At 41.9% G+C, this 15,501-nt stretch overlaps 1 protein-coding gene across 1 annotated transcript; it reads right to left on the bottom strand.

Moving 5' to 3' along the window:
- Positions 1 to 1,890: 1,890 nt before the first annotated feature.
- LOC143929925 (uncharacterized) lies at positions 1,891 to 12,368 on the bottom strand. The gene is made up of 4 exons (XM_077453863.1): positions 12,260 to 12,368; positions 7,379 to 8,053; positions 5,464 to 5,514; positions 1,891 to 2,107 (listed from the first exon to the last, which is right to left on the bottom strand). Exons 1-4 carry the CDS (start codon positions 12,297 to 12,299, stop codon positions 1,974 to 1,976), a joined length of 900 nt encoding a protein of 299 aa, XP_077309989.1. The 5' UTR covers positions 12,300 to 12,368; the 3' UTR covers positions 1,891 to 1,973.
- Between the last annotated feature and the right edge of the window lie 3,133 nt (positions 12,369 to 15,501).

Raw genomic sequence — 15,501 nt, 5'->3', positions numbered from 1 at the left:
GTTGGTCTTGATGTCTTTTTTCAACCTCCCCTACTATGTAACTTTTTCTACCATCTTGCAAGTGCACCTCTCCAGTTGAAAGCATCCATGCAAATGAATGGGAGGCAATTTTCAGGCACCTCAGTGTGAAGGGGGTCTTAGATTGACTCCTAGCGAGTCGGAACGTGCATAGATTGATCAAGAGTCACCTGGTTCCTGATGAATAGAACTGCTGATATATTTTGGCCTGCAACCAATTGTCTGTGTTACTGATCAGTGTATTCTAACTATAGAGGAATCCCCAGTTTCAAACAACAATAGAGCAATAGAGTTAGTAAATCAGAGGGTTTTAAAGACACTGGCTCAGCATGACCACCATTCTGGATTGGTAACCACCCATTGCCTGTAAATATAAATTATAGCTCGCCTGTATGGCTTCTGGTTTTATAGCTCACTACTTGTTCATGCATGAATCGTAACCTTTTAGGCAAGCTTGAGCAGAAACCCAAAGGAATGTTGTAAGAAGGATGGTGAACCAAAGCTCCATACAGTCTTCCCTGTCAGCACCAGATGTCAAGCTGCTGCAAATACTACCTTGACTGTGGTAATAATTAGGAAGCCGCTATAGCAGGTAAGGTAATGCTGGTTTGCAGGCACAGCTGATGTATGCCTTTTGCAAAAAGCAACACTTGAGATAGAGATGCATCTTGAGATGTCTCTTGATCCAGCATGTCTGCATTTTATTGCAGCTCACTGCACTGCACCTCCGGGCTGCATTGCAGTGTGAATAGGACTCACTTGTATTCTGTGTGTCCTAGCAGTGACCTGCGTTCATCCAGTGTGATAAAACACAGGTCACCACATTATGTGGGAACAAGCTCTGAACGATTAGTAAACTGTAAAGTATAACATTTTTTGTTTTTAGATTTAATACTGCTTTAAGTGTCGGTTCACACCTGAATCGCATTTTGAACGCAGTGTGAGAAACACTCAGAGAACAAGGGTTTCCCGTGTTTTGATGTGAATGAGCCCTTAAAAACCAACATCCTTTTTAAAAAAAATAAAGAAATAAAATTTTTGGTTTCTCTTGGTACATACATAACATATTCATATACTGTACAGTAAATAATAATACTAGGGTTGCATAGATACCGATACTGGTATCGGTGCCGATACAAAGCATTTGCACGAGTATCGGTACTCGTGCAAATGCACCGATATTAGAAATCGATACCTTCAGGTTCGTTGCGTTCATTTGTCAGTGGGATTCCCCCGCTGACTGCTGAAATGTATACAATAGAATGCCAGCAATTATCGGTCGTTAAGGAGCAGGGCCGATGACGTTTCAGCTGTCAGTGGGATTTCCCTTCCCCGCCTCCTCCTTTCAATCCCACCAGAGATAAGCAAAATCCACCGATCTACATTGTACATGGGGGGGGGGGGGGGAGTAGTGCAGGAAGTAGGAATCAGGTAGATCAGTGTAGGAATCAGGTTAGTGTAGTCGTTAGTAGGTTAGTGTAGGGATCAGGTAGGTAAGTATAGGAATCAGGTAGGTTAGTGTAGTGGTCAGTGTAGTGGACACTCAGACCGATCTGTGTGTGATAGGTTGCATTGGAGGCCAGAGGAGAGATTTGGGGTCTAATAGACCCCAGATCTCTCCATAAAAATCTGTCATGACAAACTGTCATGGCCCATGCTATTACACGAGATGTTGATAATCCCTTGTAATAGCAATAACATTGATCAAAAAATTTTTTTTTTTTTTTAAATAGGTATCAGTAATTGGTATTGGCGAGTACATGAGGGAAAGTATCAGTACTCATACTCGGTCTTAAAAAACTGGTATCGGATGGTGCAACCCTAAATAATAATGCATACTGTAACATAAACATAACATACATTAACGCATGATTTAGAAATACTACAAACTAGTTTATTGTAAGATATACTGCCTTCTATCTTTCTGGTTGACATCAGGGAGCAGCATATTCATTTTACAAGCCAGTGACTACAGGCGAATACAATTGCAACACGGCAATCCAGGTCACCAGCAGGTCGAAAATGAAGAGTTTGAAGACGATTATTCTGATGGCCAAGACAAAGAGGAAATCTTGCTTCACATGAAGAGCTAAAAAAAACACAAGAGTTATTTAACATAAATTCAAGGTTTTTAATATCTGTGAACAGTAATTTCATGAATCTAGAATCATAAAGCAAAGTTTCCAGTATAATGCTGTTTTATTTAACTTCTAAGATACCCACCTCCCTATATATTTAAAGTTGAACTCCAGGCCAAACCTTTTGTTTTCAGTTTTCTATAGCAAGAGAAAGCATTAGATCCCCTGCCAGGTTTTTACTGCTGTCTGGTGACAGTGTGATTGGCTGATTAGTAGATTTCCTGTAGATACATTTAGGGAATGCACTCCAGAGAGGAGAAAACAGGGAAGTGAGCTCTTGGCAATGTCAGGGGAGTCACTTGGACAGGAAGTGAAGGAAAATCCCACAGACAGGGACACAGGCAGTAATAAAAACTTGACAGTAGATCTTACCCTTCTCTACTTTAAATAAAAGGTATTAAAAATATTGTTTGAGCTATTTTCTGCTTTAAAGTGACCTTGCACTTTGTCAATACTAGGTAATTTACAGGTAATTTACCAGGTTTGCTTCATGGGAAGCACCATACTTTATTTGCTATCTCTGAGTGTGCCTGCTACTCCAATTTGCCATCAGAGAACCAAGAAATACCTGGTACCCCTGGAAATGGGGAGCATGGGACACTCATTCTGCCTCTCCAGCATCTATCACATGGGGTGGGAAAGTGGGAAAATTTTGCTTATGTTAACCACTTGAGATTCGGAAGGTTTTACCCCCTTCCTGACCAGGCCATTTTTTTGCGATACAGCACTGTGTTACTTTAACTGACAATTGTGCAGTAATGCGACACTGTATGCAAATCCAAGTTTTGTTCTTTTGTTTTCCCACACATAGAGCTTTCTTTTGGTGGTATTTGATCGTTTTTAATTTTTTGCTCTATAAGACAAAAAATAAGACTAATTATTTTGAAAAAAAAAACAATATTTTTTTACTTTTGTGCTATAAGACATATCCAATAAAAACATGTAAAAAAATATCAAATTTCTTCATCAATTTAGATCAATATATATTCTACTACATATTTTTGGTTAAAAAAAAACACAATATATATATATTGATTGGTTTGTGCAAAAGTTACAGCGTCTACAAACTATGAAATATATATATATAGTTTCATAGTTAGTTAGGTTGAATAAAGACACCAGTCCATCCAGTTCAACCTGAGTGTCTACAATTGTCCCTATCCCTGTTCATTGCACACTCACATTGGTCCCTACCCTCAAGGAGCCCACAATCCAAGGTCCCCATTCATATACTAGGGCCAATTTTGGATAGAGGCCAATTAACCTACATATATATATATATATATATATATGTATATATATATATATATATATATATATATAATTTTTTTACTAGCAATGCCGGCGATCATTGGCTTATAGCGGGACTGCGATATTGCGGTGGACAAATTGAACACCTAACTGACACTTTTTGGGGCCCAGAGACACTAATGTAGTGATCAGTGCTAAAAGAAATAAGCACTGTCACTGTGCTAATGACTAGCAGGGAAGGGGTTAACATCAGAGGCGATCCAAAGGGATAAATGTGTGCCTGGGATGTGCTTACTCACTGTGGGGGAGGTGCTTTGACTAGTGGAAGGCAAAGATCCGTGTTCCATCTTAGCAGAACAGACAGAACGACAATCTTCCCTGTTTACATAGACAGATTGTCGTTGACTGTGTGTAACGCCCTGGAGTTTTGTAAGGTAGCTCCTCACCAAATTCCTAGTCAGGAGTAGTTACTGTAGTCAATTATCTGAGATCCATTGCCTGCTCCCTAAGTTTCGCTTGGTTGTACTTTCCTCTTCTACCACCAGGTGGCTGGGCACTTGGAGGTATTAGATTGAGAAGGACAACTCAAGGTCAGGTTATAGGTATATGGGGTATGTCAATCAATGGGCAGGGATTTTGTTTAATTCTTTGGCAGCTGGGAGAGCCTATCTATCCGGGTGAGGTCAGATGATCCAGGTTCTTGTGTGCCACCCAGACCGCAATCTGGGTGGATGGGTGTCATCTGCCCCAGACTGCTAGGCTGGAGATTGGGCCTATCCTGGGGGCATCAGGCTACCAGGCTGTGTGAGGGCCTATCCAGAAGTAAGAGGGCAGCGCAGGGTTAGGACTGCAGCTTATAGTCCAACCAAAAGTGCCAGTTCTGCCGGCCGGAGTACTTGTCGTAGTCAGAGGTAGAAGGGAAGCTGTCGCCAATAAGGGATCGATCGCCTTTACCAGGGACTATAGTCAGTAACTGAAGCAAGTACCAGAGCAGTATTCTCACTGAACTGGCACGGTGGAGAATCGGAAAACTTTAGGCGGTGATCAAGTCAGGGACCCAACCAGCAGAGGTGACGCTTGTAGAACAGCCTTGTGTGCCAAACTAGGGACAGAGCTGGTCAGCAGGGGTAAAACTTGAAAGTATCTGAAGTGCCAAGCTAGGGACCCAGCAGGGAAGCATGGGTGATGTCCATGGCCACCCTCCCAAAACTGGAAGCCCGGGGCTCGGATGGAAGGGGGGCCCATCATGATTTCTTGCACCGGGGCCCTGAAGGTTCTAGTTGTGCCTCTGCTTGAACGTATCTGAAGTGCCAAGCTAGGGACCCAGCAGGGAAGCGTGGGTGATGCTTGAGGGAGATAGCACCGCAAAGGCCTTGAGGAGCTCAGAGGATTCAGAGTCAGTGAATCCGAGGGCCTCGTGAGAGACCGGAGCTCAAGGGGCTGAAGAACTACAAGGAGAAGTTATAGTACAGCTGAGAGAACTGTTACTTTGAGTTAGGAACTGTTTAAAGCGGTTCTTCACCCTAAAGGGGAAGTTCCGCTAGTATTATGCCTCCCCCCCTCCGGTGCCACAATCGGCACCTTTCGGGGGGGAGGGGGGTGCAGTTACCTGGATAATCCAGGTAACTGCACCCACTTCCGGCCAGACCGCCACATGGCTCCGCCCACCGCCGCATGGCTCCGCCCCTCCCGTTGTGTTCTGGGAAACACACAGTTCCCAGAGACACAGCGGGGAACCAGCGCAGCGCGACTCGCGCATGCGCAGTAGGGAACATGTTGTACATGTTGAGAATGAGGAGTAGGTTCTATTTTTTTTAAAGAGAGAGAGAGAGAGAGAGAGAGAGAGAGAGAGAGAGAGAGAGAGAGAGAGAGAGAGAGAAAGAGGGGGAGAGACAGAGGGGGAGAGAAAGAGAGAGAGAGAAAGAGACAGAGGGGGTGGGAGAGAGAGAGAGACAGAGGGGGTGGGAAAGAGAGACAGAGGGGGGAAACAGAGAGAGAGACAGAGGGAGAGAGAGAGAGAGAATTACATGTATTGAGAACAAAAGCATTTCCATACCCAACGCTGTAGAAAAGTCTTCATCATAGCACAAGGAGTGACTTGATTCTCCTGGAAACAAAAAAATGTTACAGTAATACCTACTATTTTTTCTTTCATGCATACAAGTCTTCACAATGACTGAAAAAAATTAGGAATGCAGCTGAAAGAGTTTATAAAGGCTCCCACAGGTAAAAAAGGATCACAGGGATCACCCCAATGGAATCTTCAATGGAATCTTCAAGGGATGACTTTTTAGCATTCACCAAAGTGAATATATTCAAGTAGGTTGAACACAGTTGTGTTACTACATACCTAACAAGCAGTTACCTACAGGAGTTTGTGGGGGTAATTTACAAATATTGAAGCAGGCAGAATCTGGAGCAGCTGTGCATAGTAGCCAATCGGCTTTTATCTTCAGTTGTTTAGTTAAGCTTTGAAATTTAAAGCTAGAAGCTGTTTGGTTAAAAGGCACAGCTGCACCAGATTCAGTCTACTTAATTTTGTGTAAATTCCCATCTGTGTGTATTTTCAGATATATTGAAGGCTCTTTATTAAGGGGAGCTTGACTTCAGGAGTTGAAGGTGAAAGTTGTAGATTTGTGATTCAAGAATGAAACCTTTAAGAATGTGTTTTTCAGATTTTCAGTGAATTTATTAGGTTTTTTAGAAATTATAATGTATTTTCAGTCCATCCTCAATTGCAGGGGACATTAAGTATCTAATTTCAAGCAACTAAAGTTAAAGTGGAATTTCACTCAAAAGTGGAACTTCTGCTTATCTGTCTCCCCCCCCCCCCTCCGGTGCCACACTTGGCACCTTTCAGAGGGGAGGGGGGAACGGGTACCTATTTTTGACAGGTACCGTTCCCCACTTTCGGGAAACTGGGTGGTGGCCCAGTCTCTCTGAATTTCTTCCCCCTCCTCCTTCCTCTGCCACCAGACCAATTAGAAAGTGTGGTATGCATGTGCAGTAGGGAACTGGATGTGAAGCCGAAAAGCTTCCCCTACCAGGAAAGGTGGCGGCTACCCCTGACAGCCGATTCAAAGAATGGCTAGGGTGCCGACATCGCAGGCTCCCTGGACAGGTGAATGTCCATATATTAAAAGTCAGCAGCTGCAGTATTTATAGCTGCTGACTTTAAATTTTTTGAGGGGGGGGGGCTGGACCTACTCTTTAACTCAACAGCCCAATCGAAATGCATTCATTTCATTGGGTTGGCTAAAAGCTGGCCAAAATTCAAGCTCTGGCGGCCCTTTTGGCCCCCCTGTAACCCAACATACTTTGATCTAAAGGTCAAAGTGGCTAGACAAAAAAATGTTGGCCAAACAGCTGCTGCATCCAGGCAGATGCAGCCACTATTCTGTATTCTGACAGCAAAGGGTGCTGGCTCACAAAATACAGTAGCTGGCAGGGAAGATTTGTCCATCCATGCTGTTTAGTGTGAATGGGGAAAATTTATAGATTTTACAGTGTATGGCCAGCTTTATATTTTAGAAACAATTGGTAAAACATAACCGCATGTAACACTGCAAAGCAGGAAGCAGAGTCTGCATATGTAATTAGCAGATATGGATATGGTTGCCCTCAAAGACTAGGCAATAATTACAATACAGTATATGCTAATAGTACAAACCTCAGCAAACATCATTGGCACATGTGACTTCAGCAGGAAAAGTTATTGGCTGGTTTGATTTAGCCTTCTATAGAAGCAATAGATGGCAATAGAGGCAATGCTAGTGCATAGATATGTATGACCATACTATATAATTGTGTAAGACAGGGACAAGAAAGAGCATATTATTGTTGATTATTCATTTTCCATTAGTCTGTTGCCACCATTGGACTAATAAAAATAGATGTGTTTCCATGAGTTGTACCTCACTGCTCTTACTTTATCAGACATTACTGTAACAAACAATTAGGAAATAAATTACCTGAGAGGATAATATCATTAATGTCAACACTTTCAGTTTGACCTAAAAAACAGGAGCCCACTGAGTCCCATAATTGGAGGCTGTCGAATGGTATCCTTAAATGGGCAAAATTCTGGAGATTTCCAGTTAATACAGGTTGACCAATGTGAATATTGAGGTCCTGTTGAGAAACTGATGTAAGGGAGTCAGCATTGTTGCTCTCAGTTAATTCTGGCAAAACGATGAGACCACTTTCACGGAAAGGTGAAGGAACAAAATTACTGACTTCTTTGCTAGAAGATAAGGAGGGCACCAAAGAATGAAGAAGCGTATTCAGTGAAGTAAAAGGGGCAATGATGGGCAACTTCTTAATGGACAAAGATATGGAAAGTTGAAAGCCAGCATTCCTGGTAGAAAAAAGTGAGGCGGGTCCTCCAGGAGATGGAACTACAAAAACAGGAGTTTGGCCATTGCCGGATGAATAGATGTATTGCTGGGTAGAGGATGCCGGAATAATGTTCATTTGAATGCCACCTAAGGTCCCTTTATTAGTTTCATTAACATTTGATATCCACACTGTGAAAATAGCATCTGGTCTGCTGTTCACCAAACATACGAGATTGAACTGATTTTGCCCATTGTCCAGCACACTCCAGACCACAGTCATTGTAGATGGGAGAGGTAGTGTCCAACACCCTAAAAATGAAAGAGACCTGTTTATACTGTGGCTACCAGACAGTTTTTCTGAAAATAAAAACACTTTAGGTGTAAACTAAACCATCATTAAAAAGCAATAGATGAAAAGCAAGGTTCATTCCATGCAGTTCACTACATCTTGTACTACTCACTGGTCCTCCACTGTGATGAGGAAGATCTGATTTGCCCGGCCATTTGGTAGGTCGCAGTGGCATCTGTATCCAACTGTGGTATACAAGAGACTTAGCTGCTATCTGATTTCAGAAAAAAATTATACAGAGTTTGAAGGACTCTGGGGACACTAAGCTAGGCTCTTCATCAAAGTGGGAGGCTTGCATTGGCCTCTTTTTTGCCAGTCTTTCTATGCATGTGTTCTATAGTAAGGTTAAAAAAGACACATGTCCATCTGGTTCAACCAATAGAAACAAAAGTAAATTCATTTTTGATGGTTTTCTTGAATGCCATTTTCCCCAGCAGCACATGCTCACCTTCCCTTAAAGTGTTACTAAACCCACAAAAGCTGCAGGAGCCTGTTACTACTCTCACCTGTCTTTTATAGTCAGGATGTTCAGGGGAACAGAGTGAATCATGGAGTACCTGGCAGCAATGACAGGGACAGTAGATGTTTGGGGATGGGGGGGGGGGGGGGTTGTAAATGTAATGGGGAGTTTCTTACCTTAAAGGGTTAGTTCACCCTTACCAAAAAACTGACAATACAGGTAAAGGGGTCTGTAGATAAGACTGTGCAGCATTGACTACAGTTGGATAATACCTTAGCTACAGGTGTAGGCCATTTATGAACTTGCTGAAGCTTGGCCAAAAAACGGACAGTGATGGCATCATCCTATCTTGTTTTGTTGATAGGATGTTGCTAAGACACTCCCAGCCACTACTGTTCATCCCCACCATCACAGGAGCGAGCTTTCAAACCCTGCACACGTGTGGTCCACTATCACCTCTATTGTAGCACCATTGAGCTCAGAACTACCGTGACAGTGGAGAAGGGGGGCATGTAAGTGGGTTTGAATCGGCTGAGAGTGTCTTAGCAAAGTCCTAGTAACAAGGTCGGAGGGAATTATTTCATCTCTGGAAGTTTTTCAACCAGACATTGGGGTGTACATACAGTTGTGCTCATAAGTTTACATACCCTGGCAGAATTTATGATTTCTTGGCCATTTTTCAGAGAATATGAATGATAACACAAAAAAAGTGTAAACACAGTTGACTGATAATAAATTGCTTCAGCCAAACACTAACCATGAGTGAAAGAAAAGTTTTGTGTTATCATTCATATTCACAAAAAAATGGCCAAGAAATTCTAAATTCTGCCAGGGTATGTAAACTTATGAGCAGAACTGTAAATGGCCTACCCCTTTAGCAAGGGCATTATTTAAAAGAGACGTATGGGATTATAAAAAAAAAAAAAACATCATACTTACCTAGATGGCTGAAACACCGATCCCAGCTGCAGCTGTCCCCTGCTGCCTCCCCTGATTTGAGCGTTTAAACACTGCTGATCACTCAGCTCTCAGTCTTCAGCCCACAGAGAGCAGGAAACTGGTAATGAGCGACTCTCTGCTCTGCCCTTTCAGTGCTCACTGGAGCACTGGACTGTGGAGGGGTCGTGAACATCTGGCTCTGGGTCTCAGCGGCTCACTGAGAGGCGGTGGCAGCTGCCAGTCCGGGCATCTGGGTGGATCCTGACCATCTTTTCAGAGCCTGGGCCTGCTCAGTTACGTCAACTTTAGCTTTCTGTCGGCTAAAAACTGGTCACAGGAGTGTAGAACTAACTGCACTCCTGTAATCCATAGGAGAAGTATAGCCAAAAAAGCTTTGACTATACTTCTCCTTTAATTTTGGTCAAAGCTGCCCTTTGTTTTTATCTACAGGCATAACTTACCTGCATAGGCAGTTTTTTTTGTAAAGGTGAACTAACCCTTTAATGCTGTGAATGCATTAAGGTAAAAAAAAAAATTCATTTAGTACTACTCTTAGGATTCCCCTGTCTCTTTGGTACTCTGGCAAGATTCCTCTGCCAAGAATTTCAGTTTTCAACACTGCTTCATAAATTATAAGGAGTTTAATCTTCCTGTAATTTTTTTGTTGATGCTATAGGGAATGCACCAGGGGGAGTGAAACTCCAAGGTGACTGGGGGTGGGATGTGGAATGGGGCTTGTGGAAAGAGCTAGAATATCAGGAAGACCCCATTGGAGTCTTTGGCGGGTAGTCTTTATTTCCACTAGACTGCTCTCAAAGTTACAACAATGTTTAAATACTGTACTTGTCAGTACCTTTGGCCTGAACTGTGGCCTTCTTGTGCTACCATCACATATCTGATGGAATTGTAACAATTTTTTTGCCTCTGATGTTCCTTGTATGTTGATTCATAGTCTACCTGTTTGAGCTCACCTCCATCGACTGAAGTCTGTGTGAAGTCAGTTTTTGGTAGTAGCAACTGTGCACCTTGGGCCAAATATAATTGGGCAGTAACCTGGGGTGCCATTATGGTGTTGTGGAGCAAGCCTTCCACTTGGTTACAAGCCTACAGATGATTTAATGATTCATCCAACTAGCAACTATCTATAACGGAAATATCTCTTGGGGGGTTGACACTTTCAAGAGGCCTAAACTTACAATAACAGTAAAGCCAAAGCACATGATGCAACCTGTCTATAAAATCTACTAAAATTAAAAAAATATATAAAGATATATTAATTAACATGGGCTCATATGAGATCCAGCATAGCCATAAAAATGGGATGAGATTGTACAAAACAGTGATAAGGTGCAGTAAATTTAAATTGTTTAACAGATCTATGCAGACTGGAAAGCTGCCGTACACTTTCACAATCTCATTTACAATTAGTTGCTTTACATTTTGAGTCAAATCATTTTTTATTGAACATTATTGAATATTTTATTTATACACAAAACAATATAAAAAAACCTTTAAAAAAAAAATCTTGTTTTACACTTTGACTGTACATTTTTTTAAGCTCTGAGTTGCTGACCCTCAGGGCTTTTTTTCGGTGGGAACGCGGGGCACCTCTAGCACTGAATGTATGTAATGGCAAGGGGTGCTGGGAGGTGCTGGAGGGTTTGATACTGGCTACTGGGGAATGCGTTATCTCTGGAAGGATCTATTGTTGCAGGGGGACTATTGTTGCTAGTGGGGGATCTATTGTTGCTGGGAAGGTTCTACTATTGAGGGAGGAGTCTATTGATGCTGGCTGCTGGAAGATCTGTTTTGCTGGGGGGAGGTATTGTTTTTGGCAGGAGGTCTGTTGTTGCTGGGGGGATCTATTGTTGCTGGTGGATCTATTGTTTGTGGGGGTCCACTTCTGCTGGGTGCACGGAATCTATTTTACTGCATTCCTTGTTATCATTAACAAATTCCACACAAGTTACAAAGCACCACAAAATGATACTTTGTTCTGTTTTTTCCAAAAGGGGTGATACTAGGAGGTGGGTAAGGGTGGAACCAAGGGACAGTGTTCGGAGGTGGGTAGGGGCGGAAGAGATGCAGTGACTCAGAAGGGGATATTACCCGCACCGATTCTTTGTAAAAAAAAAAAAAATCCCTGCTGACCTTTAACAAGTATGCACTAACACAACACCAAGGCAACTGCCATTTTTAGAACAAGAAGGTCAACCAATAGCAGTCTTCATGTTTCTTTTGTAGCAGGGTTCTTTTAGGCTAGCTCCACACCTATGAGTTGCAGTAATACACGGTAACACACAATCCACATTTATATGAGCCGGCATGGTGCATTGGAGTGCCATTCAATGAGAACAGTCATATGCCGAAAATACATCTCCTAAAGGCAAAAGCATATGATTTATAGTTTTTAGTGATTTGAGCCTATCATCAGATAGTGTTTTACAATTGATCTGTCACATCTACAAAATTTAGCAAAGCCTGTGCAGTGTGAAGGTTTAACTGACTATTCAGAATTCTAATGAATGTTTAAGATAGGTCCTTACACAACAACATCAGTAAATTACATATTTGAGAGATCAGTTATAAAATGCAATCTGTGTGTTGCCTCCTTTAGTCTTTTGTGCTAAATGCAATATTTTATCAAGTAACCTTGCCTTTTCCCTCCTCCATATAAATGAGGCTGAAAACACATCACGTACAACTACAACTGCTGAATAAACCAAACAGTCTCAACAGAATTGCACATAAATAATATTATACTTACCATATATCATGAGAAGTAGTAGGGGACAAGCAGAGGACATAGTCTGTACTGGGACATCAGTGGCATGTATTATTATGGAGGGATGTCCCTATTCTTCTGTGAAGTCTTCCGTTAACCCACGTTCACATCTGGAGAGCCACCTGCTCAGAAAACCACCACCACATCAATTCTGACTCATGAATAATTAGCACTTTAAGGCAGAACTCCAGTGCGAAATGTTAACTGTAGCACTTATACTGGTAAATGTCACGTTTTTATTTTTTTATTTCCTAAACAGCAATTTTTCAATAAATATAGTAGACTTTAGACATACCACACAAAACAATATATTTCCTTAAAAACAGCAGTTTTTATCATTAACCACATGTTGTAATTAACAACAATTTTAAAATGTTATTTGTAGTCAGTCATTGTAAACTACAACCTTGTCTTGGTTGTCTTGGTTGCAGTCTTGGTCCACGTTGGAACCAATGACCGTATACATGGAAGGTGGAGGCTCCTTAAGAATCAATTTAGAGAACTAGGCTGCAAGTTGAAGGGAAGGACCTCCAAGGTGATATTCTCTGAAATATTGCCTGTGCCATGCGCAACACAGGAAAGGCAGGGGGTGATTAGAGAGCTGAATGCATGGCTAAAGACCTGGTGTAGGGAGGAGGGATTTGGGTTTCTAGAGCACTGGGCTGACTTTTCAATGGGGTGCAACCTATATGCTAATGATGGTTTGCACTTGAATGGAAGGGGGTCTGCTGTGCTGGGGAAGAGGTTTATGGGAAGGCTGGAGGAGTATTTAAACTGGGTTTGAGGGGGGAGGGTGAACCAGATGTACATTGGGCAGACAGGTCAGTTAGGGGTCAGACATTAATGGAGGGTGGAATGGGGATAGATGGGGGGTGGGATATGGCAGGTGACAAGAAATTTCCCATGTTGCAAACAGCCATTGAAAACTATAGTGCAATTTGTACTACTAAAAATAATATGAAAAACACCAGAGCAAAATGTAATAATGCATTAAAGTGTTTGTTCACCAATGCCAGAAGTCTGCCAAGCAAAATAGGTGAGTTGGAAGCTGTGGTGCATGAGGAGAGCTATGATGTAATCGGTATTGCTGAAACTTGGCTTCAATCCTCACATGACTGGGCTATTAATATTCCTGGCTATGCACTCTTTCGGAGAGACAGGGTAAAAAGGAAAGGTGGCGGGGTCTGTCTCTATGTGAGAAGTGATCTCAAAGCAAGTGTGAAAGAGGACCTGGTGGATGGAGAGTGTGATGAGTCCGAAGCATTATGGGTGGAACTGCATTTAGATGGGTGTAGTTCAAAGTTAATCGTTGGAGTTTGTTATAGACCACCCAATGTGAATGAGGAGGTGGAGACTCAGCTCCTTGCACAGATGGAAAGGGCTGCAAGGGCTGGGACAGTGATAATAATGGGGGATTTTAACTACCCAGAAATTGACTGGAGTAATGGCACTGCTGGGACAGTTAAAGGGCAAAAAATGATAAACCTATTACAGGACAATTTTATGGTCCAGTTTATTGAGGCCCCAACTAGGAATGAAGCTCTGTTGGACCTGGTAATCTCAAACCATGCAGAGCTTATTACTAATGTCCAGATAAAGGAACACCTGGGTAGCAGTGATCATAACATGATTTCCTTTGATGTTAGCGCTAAACAAGAAATACATACGGGTAAGATAAAAACACTTAACTTCAAGAGAGCTAATTTTCCGAGGATGAGGGCTACTCTCCAGGACTTAGACTGGGAGAGAATATTCGCTTCAATGGGCACAGAACAGAAATGGGAATTCTTCAAAAAGACTGTTGGGGACCTCACTGCAAAGTATATTCCCATGGGCAATAAGTTTAAAAGGCTAAAAACAAAACCTATGTGGCTCACGGCCAAAGTTAAAAAAGCTATAAACTGTAAGAGAAGAGCTTTTAAAAAATATAAAAATGAAGGATCACTAGTGTCATTTAAATGTTACAAAGAAATTAACAGAATATGTAAAAAGGAAATCAAGGATGCAAAAATTCAAAACGAACGACAGATTGCAAAAGATAGTAGGACAAACCCCAAAAAATTCTTCAAATATATTAATAGTAAAAAGGTCAAGTCTGAGCATGTAGGCCCTTTACAAAACAATCTAGAGTTGGTGACTGGGGACAAAGAGAAGGCTAATTTATTAAACACTTTCTTCAGCTCTGTGTACACAAAAGAGCATGGGGGAGCGCATGTCCATAATGGGGGTGATAGTGACACAGCCCCAAATGATCCACAATGGCTCAAAAGTGATATGGTCCAGAAATACTTAGACAGAATAAAGGTGGATAAAGCACCTGGCCCTGATGGCATCCACCCACGGATCCTAAAAGAATTGAGCTCTGTAATTTCAGAGCCATTGTATCTAATTTTTAGGGACTCATTAATGACGGGAATAGTCCCACTGGATTGGCGCAGGGCGAACGTGGTGCCTATATTTAAAAAGGGATCAAAGTCTTTACCAAGTAACTATAGACCTGTTAGCTTAACTTCTATAGCTGGGAAGATACTGGAGCGTTTAATAAAAGACCACATTGACGAGTTCTTGCTGAACAAAAACACTTTAAGCAACAGACAACATGGATTCATGAAAGACAGAAGTTGTCAGACAAATCTGATTTCTTTTTATGAGGAGGTAAGTAAAACCTTGGACAGAGGGGTGGCGGTGGACGTGGTATACTTGGATTTTGCAAAAGCATTCGATACAGTTCCCCACACACGGCTCATGTGTAAGGTAAAGTCTACAGGTTTGGAAATATCAGTTTGTAAATGGATAGAAAATTGGCTAGAAGACAGAATTCACAGAGTAGTGGTTAATGACTCTTACTCTGAATGCTCTAAGGTTATCAGTGGTGTACCCCAAGGTTCAGTGCTGGGACCCTTACTTTTTAACATCTTTATAAATGATATTGGGTCTGGGATCAAAAGTAATATTTCTGTCTTTGCAGATGACACCAAGATATGCAGTGGAATAACGTCTTTACAGGATGTCTCCAATTTACAAGCCGACCTCAATACACTGTCTAATTGGGCGACTATGTGGCAGATGAGGTTTAATGTTGATAAATGTAAAGTTATGCACTTGGGGCCTAAGAATATGCATGCATCATACATGCTAGGGGGAGTACAACTGGGGGAATCCATAGTGGAGAAGGATCTGGGGGTTTTGGTAGACCATAAGCTCAATAACAACATGCAATGCCA

The sequence above is a fragment of the Lithobates pipiens genome, unplaced genomic scaffold (genome assembly GCF_037356315.1).
Source record: "Lithobates pipiens isolate NorthernLeopardFrog02 unplaced genomic scaffold, aLitPip1_a1.2 Scaffold_25, whole genome shotgun sequence".
In the NCBI taxonomy this organism is placed as follows: domain Eukaryota; kingdom Metazoa; phylum Chordata; class Amphibia; order Anura; family Ranidae; genus Lithobates; species Lithobates pipiens.
Note: the sequence above shows the minus strand (reverse complement) of the source record. Positions and strands in the feature narration are given on the sequence as shown.

Bases quoted from the DNA above. Each gene is read 5' to 3' on its own strand.
- LOC143929925 (XM_077453863.1), bottom strand. From the start codon at position 12,299: ATGTCCTCTGCTTGTCCCCTACTACTTCTCATGATATATG. The intron at 5,515-7,378 runs GTAATTTATTTC...TTTTGTTTCCAG, and splicing joins TAATGATATTATCCTCTCAG to GAGAATCAAGTCACTCCTTG. The intron at 2,108-5,463 runs GTATGGAAATGC...TGTTTTTTTTAG, and splicing joins AGACTTTTCTACAGCGTTGG to CTCTTCATGTGAAGCAAGAT.